This window comes from Camelus dromedarius, chromosome 14 (assembly GCF_036321535.1).
Source record: "Camelus dromedarius isolate mCamDro1 chromosome 14, mCamDro1.pat, whole genome shotgun sequence".
In the NCBI taxonomy this organism is placed as follows: Eukaryota; Metazoa; Chordata; class Mammalia; order Artiodactyla; family Camelidae; genus Camelus; species Camelus dromedarius.
The window spans coordinates 56,521,878-56,536,755 of record NC_087449.1 but is presented as its reverse complement, the minus strand read 5'-3'; the positions used below and the strand labels follow the sequence as shown (position 1 = coordinate 56,536,755).

Sequence of the window (14,878 nt, the reverse complement as noted above, 5' to 3'; positions counted from 1 at the left end):
GCCCTGCATGACCGGGCTCCCCGTGCCCATCTCTTCTCACTTCCCCCTTGCTCCCTCTGCCCAGCCACATCAGCCTTCCTGCCTCCAATCCCTCATCCCTGTCTCAGGCCCTTTGCACTTGCTCTTCCTTCTCCTTGGAACTCTCCTCTCCCATGTCTTTGCCTGGCTGCCCCTCTTCATCCTGCAGGTCTCAGCTCAGAGGGCCTTCCCTGGCTGTTTAGCATATCCCCCTCCCCACTTCACAGCACATCACTGTTTTCCTTTCTCTCCTTTCTCTCCTTTCTCTGAAGTGATCTTTCTGGTTGGCTGGTTTGCCTGTTTAGTCTCTGGCTCCCTCCCCTAGAATGTAGCTCCATAAGGGTGGGGATTTTACTGTCCCATCCACTTCTGTCCACACAATGATGGAGGATCTCATTTTGTCCTTATAACCCTGCAGATGAGGATGCAGGGACTCAGAGAGGTAGGGCGAAATGCCCAATGTCACAGAGCCCAGAATTCCGACCCAGGTCTGCCCCGTTGTCTCTGCAAAGCCTCCATGGGTGGGGACCCCATGGCCCTGGGGGGCCTCTCACCTAGGGAGGACTGATTCACAATGAGGTGCTTAGGGAGGCTCCCAAGAATGAAGAGCCTTCCCACTTTCCCAGATGGTCCTTCCCCAGAGATGCAGGATGGCTGGAGGTCACCAGTGGCACAGGTACAACCCTAGCGGTGGAAAAGCACAGAACAATTGGGAGCAAATAGCTCCCAAAGGAGGGGAGCCCACCAGAAACCGGGAGCCAGGGAAATATTCAATCCACACATGTTTTGCAGAAGAGGAAACCAAGGACCAGAGAGGGGAAGGGACTTGCCTACAGTCACACAGCTGATCAGTGGCCTGAGGTCTCCAGGGCCAGGACTCCCTCCCTGCCTTGAGAAATGACTGGTGCCCAGATAAAGCTCAGGGTCGAGACAGAGCCCCTGAGGGCAGAGGCAGGGACGACAGTGTGGATCTGACGCAGTAAGACAAAGAAAGGACTCAAATTCCATCCTCCTTTCAAAAAACATTCATCCAGAAACTACTTTAGGTGAGGCCCCTCAGCAGAGAGGTGAGTTGTACTCCCCCCAGAACCGCGTGGCAGTTTCTACGAGAAAGTTAAACACACATCGACCCTCCGACCTGGCAGTTCCACCTCTAGGACCCGCCCAAGAGACACGAGCGGGAATGTCACAGCCGCCCAAGCTGGAATCAACTCAAATGTCATCCATGGACATTTACAGGCATATCTACCCAATGGGACGCAATAGAACCTAAAAAGGCATGGATACTGGCAACAGTGTGGCAAGACTGAAAACGTTCAGTGTTGACTGACACTGAAGGAAACCAGACCCAAGAGTGCATCTTTATGAATTCATGCAGTTGAAGTTCAAAACCAGGTGAAACCAGAGTAACAGAGGGCAGGACAGTGGCTGCCTGTGGCAGGGGGACTGATAGAAGGGGGCACATGGCAATTTTCTGGGGTGGTGGAAAGGTTCTGTATTTCGATCGAGGTGGTGATTATGCAGGTGTGTACATCTGTAAAAACCGAGCTGTACAAGGCGTATCTACATCTCACATAAATTATACCACACTTTTCAAAAACACATGTCTTGCCCTCATGAAGCCCCCAAACTAGTAGAACGAGGACCGGCGTGTGGTTCTCGTGACCATGATAATAAAAGAGGCTGATCGGGCTGAGCCCCTGTATGTGCCAGGGTTGAGCTGGGTTCTTCTGAAAGAGCATCTAATAATACGGTTCCAACTGTCGTACAAAATATGTCCCAGCATCTCCAAATTAGAGATGAGGAAAACGAAGCTTAGAGAGGTAACACGCTGTCCAAAATGAGAGCAAAAAATGAGGGAGCCAGGCTTGACCCTGGGTCCCCTGGTCTCCAGGGCCCACTTCTGCTGACTGGCAGCCCCAACCTCCCTGCCTGCCCAGTCCCTCCCCACATCCTGGGGTTGCCAGGCCTTACCCCGCGCCCCCTCTTTTCCTGGGCTGGAGGGAACAGCTCATGTGTGAACTGGACTCGGAGCTTCTGTTAAATAACTGCTTTGGAAGTGCACCCTTCCTCCCCACTCTGTCTCCTCCACCCTTCCTCACCCCTCTTACTGCCACAAATCTCTGAGGTCATCTCAGCCCCAGACCTCTGCCCCAAAAAAGGAGCCCCAGAGTGTAGGAAGCTTTGTGTGTGTGTGTGTGTGTGTGTGTGTGTGTGTGTGTGTGTGTGTGTGTGTGTGTGTGTGTGTGTGGTGTTAACCAATGGGCTTTTTCAACCTCTGGGTTCCCCCAGCCCAGTCAGTGGCCCCGAGTATCAGGAAGGCTTGAGGTTAGAGTCCCCACCCTTGGCTCCAGTTCCCAAGTGATGCAACCCAGTGTCTGGACCCAGAGAATCACAACAATGTTTATTTGGAATAACCGCCGCCACCACCATTACCATCACTTAATTGGGTGCTAAAAGCTATGCACATTGAGTCATCCCACTAATCCTCACCAATCATCCTCCAAAACAGGTAGTCAGGATTTCATTTTACAGATGGAGAAACCAAAGCTCAAAGGGGTTAACTGACCTGCCCACGGTCCCATGGTGAGGAAGTGGTAGAGCTGGGATTCAAACCCCGGTCTGGCCAACTTCACAGCCGTGCTCTGCACCAGAGTACTATGCTTGGAATCCTACATGGCATTGCTGAAAAGACCCCTTGAATTGGTCTGTTCTGGGCATGTCATTCTACAGATGGGAAAACTAAGGTCCGAGAAGGGGGAGTATCTTGCTCAGGGCCACTTGGAAAGTTTGCAGCAGAGCTGGTCTGGAACCTAGATCTCCACCCTTGGCCTCACTTTCAGTGACCAGATCGGAGCCTTGGAGCAAGGCCATGTGCACCTGGACAGCAGCGAGTGGGAGGCAGCAGGCAGGGTGGCGGAGGCTCTGGTCTCAGGCAGAGGTAAATATTGACATGATGGTATTTACACTGTAACCCTACTCCGCCTACTCCTACACCCTCATGCCTTCCCCACCAAGGAGGCAAAGGAGCTTGTGGGGAGGAGCTCAGGAAAGGGGAGCCTTAGGTGCCAGGGGCTACTCCTCACACTCACAGAGGCACGTGGTGAGGGAGCTAAGGACATCTCCAGTCATGGGGTCACTGGAGACCTGAGCCGGGGTTCTCGGGGCAGTGCCAAAAGCCGGGAGATGCGGGTCTGGGCTGGGAGGCACGGGCCTGGGTTTAAGTCCTAGCTCTGCCACTTACTGGCAGTGGGACTCAAGAAGGTTGGTGAGTGGGGAGGAATGGACTTCATTAACTGTCAAGTGCTGTGCAAAGGTGAAAGGTAAATAATCCACACTGCAGCCTGGCCAGCCCCAGTTAGCTCCCAAGGCCTCTGGTCTTAGCCCTGTCCCCCAGGGGCATTCCCAGGAAGGCAGTTTCTGCTAGACTGAGTGGCGGCTTGGGACTGAAGCCAGAATCTTGAGGAATCAATTCTAGTTCCTAATTCTCAAAGTGGTCTCTGAGCCCCAGCCTTCTCAGCTCTGTAATGGGGATAAATCTACTTCTTACGGTCGGTGTAATGATCAAAAAGATTATCTGAAGTGCCAGGTACGTGGTAGAGGCTCATTTCACCCCTCAGTCTTCCATCCTATAAAATGGGGATGCTGAATTAGACAGTTACAAATCCCCTTTTAACACAAGCACTCCATGATTTTAAGATCCAGCAGCCAGGCCCACCTTCCTATTTCTGGGCCCTGAAGTTGGATCCTTCCTCAGCTAATTTGCTGAGTCGTCTCCAGAAACTTGTTCCTCTGTTTACATCTCCCTCTCAGGAACCCACCCAGGAGTCCTGTGGGGAAGAGGGAGCCAAGAAAGGCCGGCACCCCTACCCTCAGGAACCCTGGGGAAAAGGCAGAACCCCAAGGCCCTAGACTCCCAGCACCACTCTTGGGAAGTGGGGTTCAGTCAGCATTGGTTGTTCATTAAACTTTGCCCCCAGACTATAACACTTTAAGGACAGTAAAATATCTCCTTGTTTTCATCTCTCCAAAGCTTGGCTCCTAGGAAAACATTCCATTCCACTAACTGTTGCCATAGGAAGCTCAAATGCCACCTCCTCTGGGAAGCCTTTCTTGATACACCCCCATGGCCAAGGTGACTCTGGATTTGCATCTCAGGTTGGTACTTATCATTTTCTACCTTGTTTCAGAGCCATTTAGAAACTTCGCCTTTCTCCCATTTGAGATCAAAGTTCCTTGAGGCCAGGAGTCCCGCTGGTTATTTGCATGAAAGGATGAGAAGAGGAAGCTCCACAGGGCAGGGGGCTTCGTGGGACCTCTGGGGTCACAGCTCCTCCTCTCTTCACTGCCCATTCTGGGCAGCATGTTGGAGGTGTGGTGTGGGGTGGATGGGGCAGTGACTGGTGTCCAGACCACTGTCATATCTCCCAGGGCCACTCGAGCAGCCTCCCAACTGGTTTCCCAGCCTCCAGCCTCGTCCCTCCTATCCATTCTCTACAAAGCAGCCTGTGTGATCATCTCAAAATGCAGACCTGACCATGTCACTCCCCTCACTCTGAACTCCTGAGTTGCTCCTCACTGCCCTTAGGATCTAGCCCCAAATCTTTAACACAGCCCTCCCTACACGTATCTGGTCCCGCTCACCTCTCAAGCATCACATTCTGAGCCTGCTGATGAATTATACCATGTTTTGTCCCATCTTGCACTTACTGCTTCCTCTGCCTGGAATGCTCTTCCTGATCCCGTTCATTCTTTAGGCCACAACCTTAACATCACATCCTCAGGGAACCTTTTCTGATCCCCAGGCCAGGTTGCCCTATCTGCTCCCCAGCACCCTACATGTCTCCTTGGTAACAGAAATCACGCTTGCAATTTCCTGCTCCAGATCTACCTGTCTGCCAGACTGTGGCAGACAGACCTACGGGTCTCATTCACACTGTCCACAGCCCTAACTCCTGGTATTATGCCAGGCATACCTGTCTGTGAATGAATGAATGAATGAAGCACTTTGACCAGGGAAGAGGTACTTACCTGTTCAACTGAAAAAATAAAACAAAACAAAACTGAGAGGAACCGAAAGTTGTAAACATCTGCTGATGGTTCCTCCCTCACTGTCACCACTGACATCAAAGTGTAGACTTTAGTCAAGCTGCCATGTCTTAGCTAATGCCTGGAATTTTTCTGTAGAACCCACCCTGTAACTTTCCTACTCCTCAAATCCTGTTCCTCCCCTGACAGGGCCTGGTCTCTCCAATTCTGCTTGGGAAACAATGTATTTATTCTCCAACAAAAATTAACAACATGCCTATTTACCAAAATCTTAGCAATAACCCAGTTATCAGCACAGGCTCTGGCCACACCAGGAAAGGTATTTCTGTGCTCTGGGAATCCCATACAGACTGGTTCAGGGGGCATGTGGCTGGCCTCCCGCCTGCAAATAATACTTTCCCTCAAGTTCTTAATAGTTTGCAAGCATTTCTACATTGTATCTTAGACAGTATATTCATGCTGTCCTACAAAGGAGCAAATCCACTTGGTAGGAAAGGAGGTGCAGAGAGGGAATAACTGATCCAAAATCACATAGCAAGTTGGGGGTACAGCCAGGATTCAAACCAGGGAGCTGGGCCCTGTCCTCAACTCAGACACTTCCAATAAAGATGATTCCCAACCCTCAGCTGTGGCTCTGAGCTCAGCCCCGAGCTTAGAATGTAAAGGAACATTCTCAAGGCGCCACACGAGCAGACTGGGAATGCCTGTCTGCTCGGTAACCCTCTAAACATCCAGGAGGTCTGTGCCTGCTCTGGTACTATCTTGCTGTGTGACCCTGGGCAATCTCTGTCACCTCTCTGGGCCTGCTGCTGGGTTAGTATGGGGACAACCAGAGACAGGAGATACAAAAAGCTTCCGTAGAACTCTCCTCTCAAGCCTGCACTGAGGGGTCCACTTGAGGCCTTTGAGAACAGCACTGACTTCCTGCCAAGGGGTGAGAGACCTGGGCGGGGAGCTGGGGACCATCAGGGAGATTGAGCCAGGACAACAGGAAACAGCCCGCACGTTCTCCAAAGAAGCCCCATTAGGAACCCAGGGGCCAGGGGAAACTTGGCAACGATGGAGGGAACGCTGAATTGTTTCAAACCCATGGAGCAGGAGATCCAAGGAATAAACACTCTAGCAGCCCTGAGTCACCCCCACCTCAGGAATGAGCACAGGGACGAGTGTTTAGGGGAAACCAAAATGACAGGGGCCAAGGAGGCCTGACGTCAGTCTCCACCCCACCCACACACAGTGGACCAACAATCCACAGTGAAGCTCCGCTCCTCAGTCTGCCTAAGCCTCCAACCATCTGGCCCAGCAACATCCCTTGCCCATGCCCTCTCCTCCTTTCTGGTTCTCTGATGCCCAGGCCAGGCAAGCCCCATTCTGGCCTTTTCAAGGGTATTTCCTGTACTCCCACACCTCTGGTCCTCTGCTCACATGGTTCCCCCACCTGGGATGCTCTTTCCAACTCAGGTGCCACCTGTGCAGTGACACTCTCCCACCTCTCCATCCAGAGGGAAGCCCTCACTTGGCAGGCTATCTCTACCTTGCCTAAAGATATGCCACCTAGTGTAAGGATGGTGTGAACATTTATGGACCGGTGGAAGCTGTCTTAACACAGTGTTTATGGCAGGTTTTTCCTCCCTAGACAGGCCTTCGCATATAGGGTTTAATAAATCTTTGCTGAATGATGAACAAATGAATGATTCTCTAAGTACCACTCTCCCCTACTTCTCCCCACAACATGATAAACTTTAATCCTTCTTTCAGACTTAGCAAATAGGTTAGATGTCAGGCAGAAGTTCCCAACTTGAGCTTAAGGTTGTCCAAGAAAGGAAACAAAGTGCTCTCACTGGGTTATGTCACTGAATCCCCACGCCATCCCTATCATCTCATTTCACAGATGAAGAAACTGATACTCAGAGGTGATGACATGATTTGACCATAGTCCCTCTGGGGAAGAAGAGGAGCCAGAATTCAAACCCAAATGTGTTTGATCCCAAAGCCAGGGATCTTCCGGACAGGCAGGGAGGCTTCTCATGTTGTTAGGCTCTGAAAAATGTCACCAAAACAAGGTGACCTTTTCTTTACTGGCTTTTAAGGAGGATAAAGTTCTCTCTCTGAGTAACTCAGGTTTGGGTGGGCTTGGAGGCAGAGGGAATGATATGACCCCAAATTTTCACTCCTTTTTATTGCCCACATACTGAGACCTTAAATCATGTGTCAGTCCACAGGGAGTGAGCACCCTGCCAACAAAACTGTCCAAGCAGAGCAATCCAGGGGAGAGGTTTCAGATCAAAGAGGTAGGTTGGGTCCAAGATGGTCTTTAAGCACGTTTAGGTGTGGAGTCAAGTCATAATTTCATCATTACTGACTCTGGAGAGGCAAGTGGCAGGAGAGACAGACACACATGGGGCAAGAAAAGAGGGGACTGGCTTGGAGGGAAGAGGAAAGGGATGTTGTAAAGGGATTCCAGCCCTGGGCAGAGCAGGAGCTGATTCTGGGGAGTCACTGGGTGGTGGTGGGGGGGAGGGACTTATCAGTCTACAGGGGGTCCTATCCTGCCCCCGCCTAGGCCCCTCAGGCTTGGCAGCATTTTCACAGAGAATTGGAGGTGGCTGTATCCCTGGGACTGGCAGCCACCGTCACTGGCACATGCCCTCCTCAGGCCCTCCATGGTGACTTGTACCCACTCCACAGGGCACATAAAGGACCAGAGAATCAGAGGGGCCCGTCCATGCGAAGGAAGCCACAGACAAGTAGGTGGCCTCGGTGCATGGTGGAGAAGTGATCACCAGGCCCAGAGGGGTGACTGAAAGGTCTTAGCTTTCCTTCCAGAGGCAACCCTCCTCCCTAAAACAACCTCAGCAAGTCCAGCCCAACCAAATGGGGTTTCTCTCTTGAGACTTCAGAAACCCCCCTGAAATCTCCCTGCCCAGCTCCCTTCTCCCTGGTGCCACCACCCATCCGAGTCAGTGCTCAGCCTCAGCAACCCCCCTCTTCTGAGGACCCATTACTGGGAGATGCTGGGGAGACCAGAGCGCTGGGCCTAGGGCCCCCAAATGTCCCCTAGTTTCTGACAGCCGCCAACCTGGCCGCCCCGTCTCCACTCTCAACCCGCTTAGGGCACAGTGGAGCCACAGTCCAGAGTGCCCGACCTAGCCCTCCGGAAGCCCTTAGCGTGGCCAACCACGATGCCCCAAGCGGAGCCTCAGCCCCAGACCTACCTCAGCGTCCCGGGACACTCACGTCCTATCAAATCCAGCTGCTTCGGATTGTCCCCGACCGCCTTAAGGACCCACCCGAGGGTCTCCAAGCCTGGCCAGGTCCAGGGACTTTCGGACGCACCAGACCAGAACCGCATCGAGGGTCCCCGAACTGAATCAACCATCCCCGAGCCCTCCAAACCCAACCGGGTCCATCCGCCCAGAACAAATCCCCGCGCGGCCGCCCCCGACGGAACCGAGCGCGGCACCTCCGGGCCAGCCGAGCCCTGCCCGCGCGCCCCCGACTCCACACCTTCAGAAAGTGCAGCCCGCGCCCAGCCCCCGCGAGCCGGGCAGGCCCCGCGTCCCACCCCGGAGCAGCCACCGGGGACAGTCGAGGAGGGCGGGGCGCCTCACTCACCATAGCTCGCGCGCTCTGCTCCGGCCCCGCGTCGCTCCCGGCCCCCACTCCCTGCTCCTCGCCCGCCGCGCTCCACGGACGGCGCGGCTAGCTACCCCGCGGCGCGTTGGGCCCCCGCGGGTGAGCGCGGCTAGGGCGCCGAGTCCCAGGAGGCGGACCCGCCGAGTGGCCAATGGCGGGGCGCGGGGCCCGGGCAGAATAGCCAATCACGCCCAGAGTCCGCCTCCCCCGCCCGCTCTCGCGCTTAACTCTCTGCGCGCTGGAGCCCAGGCGCCGGCGATGTGAGGACCCCCAAGGGCGGGTGCTGGCGGCGTGTCCGGCTTCGGGGTGCGGAGTCCAGACCTCAATGAGATCGGCTAGAGACAGGCGGAGCCCCGGGAGCGGCTAAGCTGTGTCCGGTGCGCTGCTTCGGGAACCTCGGCGACCTTTATCTCCTGCCTGGCGCCTGCACAATGTGACCCAGGGCGCTGCAGCTGTGTGTGTGTTTATGTGGATTTGTGTGTGTGCGTGTGTGTGTAAGAGGGAAGGAGGGAAGAGAGGAGGAGACAGGAAAAGCGGAGGAGGGTTGGATCCCTCGTGCCTGTGTGTTTACGTGTGCCAGAAAGACAGAGACTGTCTATATTGGGGATTTGTTACTGTGTGCTTCCGTGTGTGTGTGTGTGTGTGTGTGTGTGTGTGTGTGTGTGTAAGAGTGAGAGGGGGCGAGAGGGGGAGGTGGGAGGGAAGCAGAGAGGCCTCATGGCTCATCATACCTGTGGCCTGTGCGTTTGTTTGTCCAGGGGAGAAACTGCCTCTACATGTGGTTGTGTAAGTGCCTGAGTGAAGGAGGTGTGTGTCTCTATTTATATGATGTGTGATCTGTATATCTGTGGCCTGTAGTCCATGCACGTCGGTGTGGGTAGAAAGAGACTTTGTGTCCCTGCTATAAACAAGTAGAGACCAAACCCCTGTGGTTTTGCGATACGGTTTGTGCTTGTGTACATGTGCACACATGAGAAGGCCATGGCTGTTATTTGGTGCAACTCTGTTATATAGCTCATTTTGCGAGAGAGATTGTGTGTGTGGTGAAAGTGTGTCTTTTGTTTGTGTGATTTTGTGATTATCTCTGTTGTGTTGAGAAAGAGAAACTAATGTGCAGGGGGGCATGATATTGGATATTCAGGAGAGACCAAGACATCCCAGAGGAGGTGGGGTTTGGGCTTAGAAGGATGTGTAAGAATTTAGGAGACCAGAAGGAAAGACCTGGGGAATCTTGTCTACCAGCCATGGGAGACAGAGGTAGATTCTGGAAGACAGGGCACCTAATGCCAGGAGGGGGAGTAGGAGTAGCTGGCAGCAACCCCTGCTCAGGAGCTGGCCCACAGTGACTCTGGACATGTAAAGAGGTCTAGGCACACAGCGCCAGGTTCCAAAGTGGACCTTCTGCTCGGGGGCAGTATGTATGGCCACCTGGAGGGCAGGGAAGTGAGTGTGGAAATGAGAAGTCTCCCTGTTTCCATTCAACAACAATCTGAATTCTCCAGTGTGGAGGGAAGGATACAGAGAGAAGGACCACTTGTCAGAATTCATACCACTTGTTGAGTGCCACAGACTGGAAGAAGAGAGGGTTGGGCCATGCCCTAAAAGTGAGCAGATCTCCTCTGGACCTGAAGGCCCAGACCCTCTCTCCATCCTGGAGGACTGGTAACTTATACCATCTGCTGCCCAGGCCTGGGCTGGTTTCTGATTCCTGACCATTCCTGGGAATCACAGATCCTAAGGATCTGTACTTTTTTTCTGTATATGTTATACTCCTGATGCCTAGAGGGACATTCTGAGATCCAGGGAGACACAAAAATGGAACCAGTTGTCCTGGCTCTCCACTTGCCAGCAATGTGATCCTGGGGGAGTCCCTTCTCCTCTCTGTGCCTCAGTTTTCTCCACTGTAAAATAGGATTTGTAATTCCTGCCCACCACACAGTACTGATGTAAAGATGTAGTGAGTTAGTGTACATACATGTGGGCCCTTTGTAAGCTATGAACCACTGGGAAACGTTAAGCGTTGTTTCATTTATATAAAGTTCAAAGCAAAACTAATTGATGCTGTCAGAAGTCAGGCCAGTGATACCTTTGGGGAGGGAATGACTGGAAAGGGAGCACCAGGGGGACTCCGTTTTGGGATGGAGGTGCTGGGTACGGAGTTGTGCTCAGTTTGTGAAAACTCCTTAGGATCTGTGACTTTTTTCTGTATATGTTATACTCCAACAGCATGTTCCAAAAAGAAAGGCCAAGTATCCTGGCCACATTTAATTCACTCACATGATGGGCATTCTCGAAGGTTCCATGAGCAAGGCAGGAACCAGGCTGAGTATTGGGGCTACAGCAGTGAATAAGATGTGATCTGACTCTGGAGCAAACAGAGGAGAAAGGGTGTGGCTTTCTTACTTGTGAAAGGGGTACATCGGCAGGAGAGGAACTTGTCCAAAGCCACTCCCTGGACTGGCAGCAGAACCAGGAATAGAACCAAGGACTCCCATCGCCATGGCTGAATCTTTTCCATTCCTGTGCTGCTCAGGGGAAAACAAGTGGGGTTCGCTGCCAGCTCTGACCCTAACCCCCAGCTCTCTGGGGATCCTCAGGGCTCACCTCCACCAAACAGCCTTCCGGGAACAATTCTGTTCTATAGATGCTATGATTCCCATCCTAGCTCCATATTACAAGTGAGGAAAATTCATATTCAGAGAGGGGAAGTGACTTCCCCAAGGTGGCACAGCCAGTCTAAGAGGATTTGCTCCTTCACTAGCATCATGCTGCTTCCGTTGGCATTTGTGGGCTCACTGTACTCTCTGACAGAAACGTGGGTGGTTGGGTGGCAAAAGAATATGTTTTCCTCGTCAGATGCCTATAGATTCAATGGCGAGGGGTAATTCCTCCAAATACTCAGGTTTCTGGGCACAGCAGTCAGAGCACCAGGGCTCAAACTGGCAGAAGACCCAACTTATACGGGAAAGCACGGGGTGGAGATAGCTTTCGGGATGGCTGCATCGAGGAGCTCAGATGATGTCGTCAGGATTCAGTGTCATTCTCTCTGTCTCTCAAGATTCTGTCCCTCTCCATTGGCCTCATTCTCTGGCAGACTCTCTCCTCACGATCACAAGGTGGCTGCCAGCAACACCAGCCACGCATCCTAGTCTCTCAGCAGCTCCAACAGAAACAGGGACTCTCTTCTCACCAGTTCCAACAACATTCCCCCAGCCGAGTCTCACTGGTTCTTGTTGAGACGTGTGTCCATTCCTTGGCCAATCACTGTGGCCAGGCTTCTGATTAGCCAGGCTGCAGAGAGTGAGGGCTTCAGAGGTACCTGACATTTAAGTCTAGGTATAGGTTCTAGCCATCCCAGCCTCAGGATTCACCAGGGCCCAAGAAGAATGCTCCAGAATATGTGGGGAGGCTTCCTTTTCACAGGCCTTCAATAAATGGCAACAGCTATTATTGGTATTCTTCTTCCGCTTTGTCTCTGTCATCATCTTGTACAGAACAGATGTTCGGTAATGTCTAGTATACAGTAGGTACCCAAGGAATCCTTAGTGGTTGACTGATTTGGAGGCAGGTGTGCTGATGCCATGTACCAAGTCAGACAGAGTCTGGACAAACGAGGCAGCCCACAGGCCTGGCGACAGAAGGAGACCCATTATAAGAGCTATTTAACTTTTTATTTTGTTTTACCTTCTATAACTGAATGGAAGCTAGAGTCTAGAGCACCTAGAGGCATCACCAGACTCCCCAGGAACAGACACCCTCCACCCCCCGACAGATGCACCAACCTACCAGCCTGTCTAAGAGGAAATATTCAGGAAGGAGCCCAGTAGGAGGCTGGTCCAGGAGGGGCAGGCAGAGCTTGTCAGACTCAATTAGACTATTTCTTGACTCATCCAACCCTGCAGAGAGGCCGCCTGGGGTGAGGCTGGGGACCAGGATGTGCTAGCCTGACCCTTTCCCCCTTGGGCCACCAGCTACTCTGATTCAATGGGGCAGTTTGAGTTTCTGTGAGGGATTGGAGGTCCATTAAGTCCTGACCAACAACAGCTGCTATTTATCAAGTGCGCCCTGGGCCCCATGCTTGGCACTTGGCATGATTTAAATGCAGGACCAATGGAATACATTTTGGATACGTACATTATCCCTGCTTTCGCTTTACTTCTTCCTGCTATTCTCTCCTTTTGCCCTGATTCCTGTATTTAATTTCAAAAATGAAGTAGATCTGGTTTTTTTTTTTTCTGATTTCAAGTGCAATTAGTATGTGCTCCCTGTAAAATAATGTAAACAATATGGAAATGAATATGATAGGGAAAAAATCCCCTACGACCCGGCTCCTCAAATATTAACCACTGCACACTCCTTGGTGTGATTCTGCCTTTAGCTGTATTAACAGATGTGTGTCTGTTCTGTGAGAGGAAAAACATTATTAACCTGTTCATAACCTCCTTTCCTCCCTGTCTTTGAGGAAGAAAACTTTGTAGTTTAGGTAGCTTCAGCCAGGCTTTATCCTGTGGATCTGAGTAACAGGTGGAGAGCGGGGAAAGAAACAAGTTAGGAGAGAAAGGGAAGTTGCCAGGTGGGAAAAGGTGGGAGAGGCTGGAGCAGGGGCCAAGAAGAGAGCAGTGCAGCCTGAGCTTTGGGAGAGCATTTGAGGGATTCAGAATGCAGATTTGGAGGCTGTGTGCAGAGGGCGGGAGGGAAGATGAGAAAAAAGAAACAGAGAAAAAGGAGTGTTAGGAAATTTTACTGAGGTTACTAATGAAAACTGCTTTAACATTTTCAAAAGAATTGAATAAATATTTAAATTGCTTTTCAATGTTTTTCTCAGGGAGGGGGAGGAAAACGGGTGTTTCTTTCTAATTCAGATGGGATTTGAGACTGGCTTCAAAGTGGCTCAGCTTTACCCAGGTTATTATTTTTTTAATACAAAAAATGAGATTACATAATGACAATAACAACTGCTAAAATGTATCATCTACTTACTATATGCCAGGCATTGTGCTAAGTACTCTTCCATATTAATTAATTTATTTCTACAATACCCCAATGGGGCAAGTACTACTATGCTCCTATTTCACAAATGAGGAAGCTGAGGCTCAGAGAGGTGAAGCAACTTGCCCAAGGTCACACAGCCAGCAAGTGGAGGAGCTGGGATGAGATAACTTTTCTACTATTTTAATCTTCTGGTGAACACAGTTGCTTAGTTTTATTTATTTTTTTAAAGGAGCTTCAAATCCCTTCCTGCGTGTGATCAGGTAGAGATATACATAAATAAAAGTTAGGTATGCACTGTCGTTGAACCCACAATTCCTTGTGGTAAGCATTCCCCCTGTTTTCTGCATTAAGAACCTAAAACTGAGTGGGACATGGTCCCTAATCCAGGGTAAAGCAGCTTTTAACTTGTGTCATGGACTTTGAACTCAACTGTATTTTCTCTAAAGGACCATACGGGAGCCGGAGCTGTGGTGGGGATCTGGTCTGCACCTCAGTTACCTACGTGCAAATTCACAGACCCTGAAGGCTGGACCTGAGTGAGATAGAAATTTCCTGTTCTAGTCACTCTTTTAATTTATAAATCTCTGCCGTTTCCCCCACAGAGGTCACCTGGCCCAAGTTTTAACACCTCTGCTGATGGGAGAACCACTACTCTTGCAGACCCAGAGCCAGGGGAAGTAGGCCAGGCTGGAGCAGTGAAGTAGAAGAAATGCCTGAGAATTAGCTGGGACGAGCACAGAGACTGCTGGGGGACAGGAGTGCAGAGAGAGCAGAAAGCCATTTCCTCAAAGGCCTTCTCTGCCAATAGCAGCTCTTTTATATACAGCCCTTTTTAACTGAGGGAGTAGGAACGTGTTTTTTCAAGGGACCAAGTCACCCCAGAATCAGACGACTTTAACCCAGTATATTTCCCCTTCTGCTTTGACTGCTAGGAAGCTCTCAGGTAGATTATATATTCAACCTCAATTACTAATTCAGTCCAGAACCCTAATAGATTTCTTCTTATCTCTTTCTAATGGCTTTCAATCTGTCTTTTAAATTCATGTTTTATAACGTTTGCTTTAACACTGAGCAGCCACTTCACTGCACTTTTGTAAATGAGGAGATGTTGATCATAAACAACATTTTGTAATGTGAATTTGTTGGTTGACAGCTGGAGAGAGTCAGGTCATAGAGGAATGGA

The 14,878-nt window shown here is 51.2% G+C and overlaps 1 protein-coding gene across 1 annotated transcript in view; it reads right to left on the bottom strand.

Annotated features, from left to right (window-relative positions):
- Positions 1-8,810, bottom strand: part of ECE1 (endothelin converting enzyme 1) — a 103,773-nt gene extending 94,963 nt beyond the window's left edge. The window contains exon 1 of the mRNA XM_031464279.2: positions 8,683-8,810. Coding sequence (XP_031320139.1) covers positions 8,683-8,685 — 3 coding nt within the window. The 5' untranslated portion in view covers positions 8,686-8,810. The remainder of the gene's footprint in view (positions 1-8,682) is intronic.
- Positions 8,811-14,878: the final 6,068 nt, after the last annotated feature.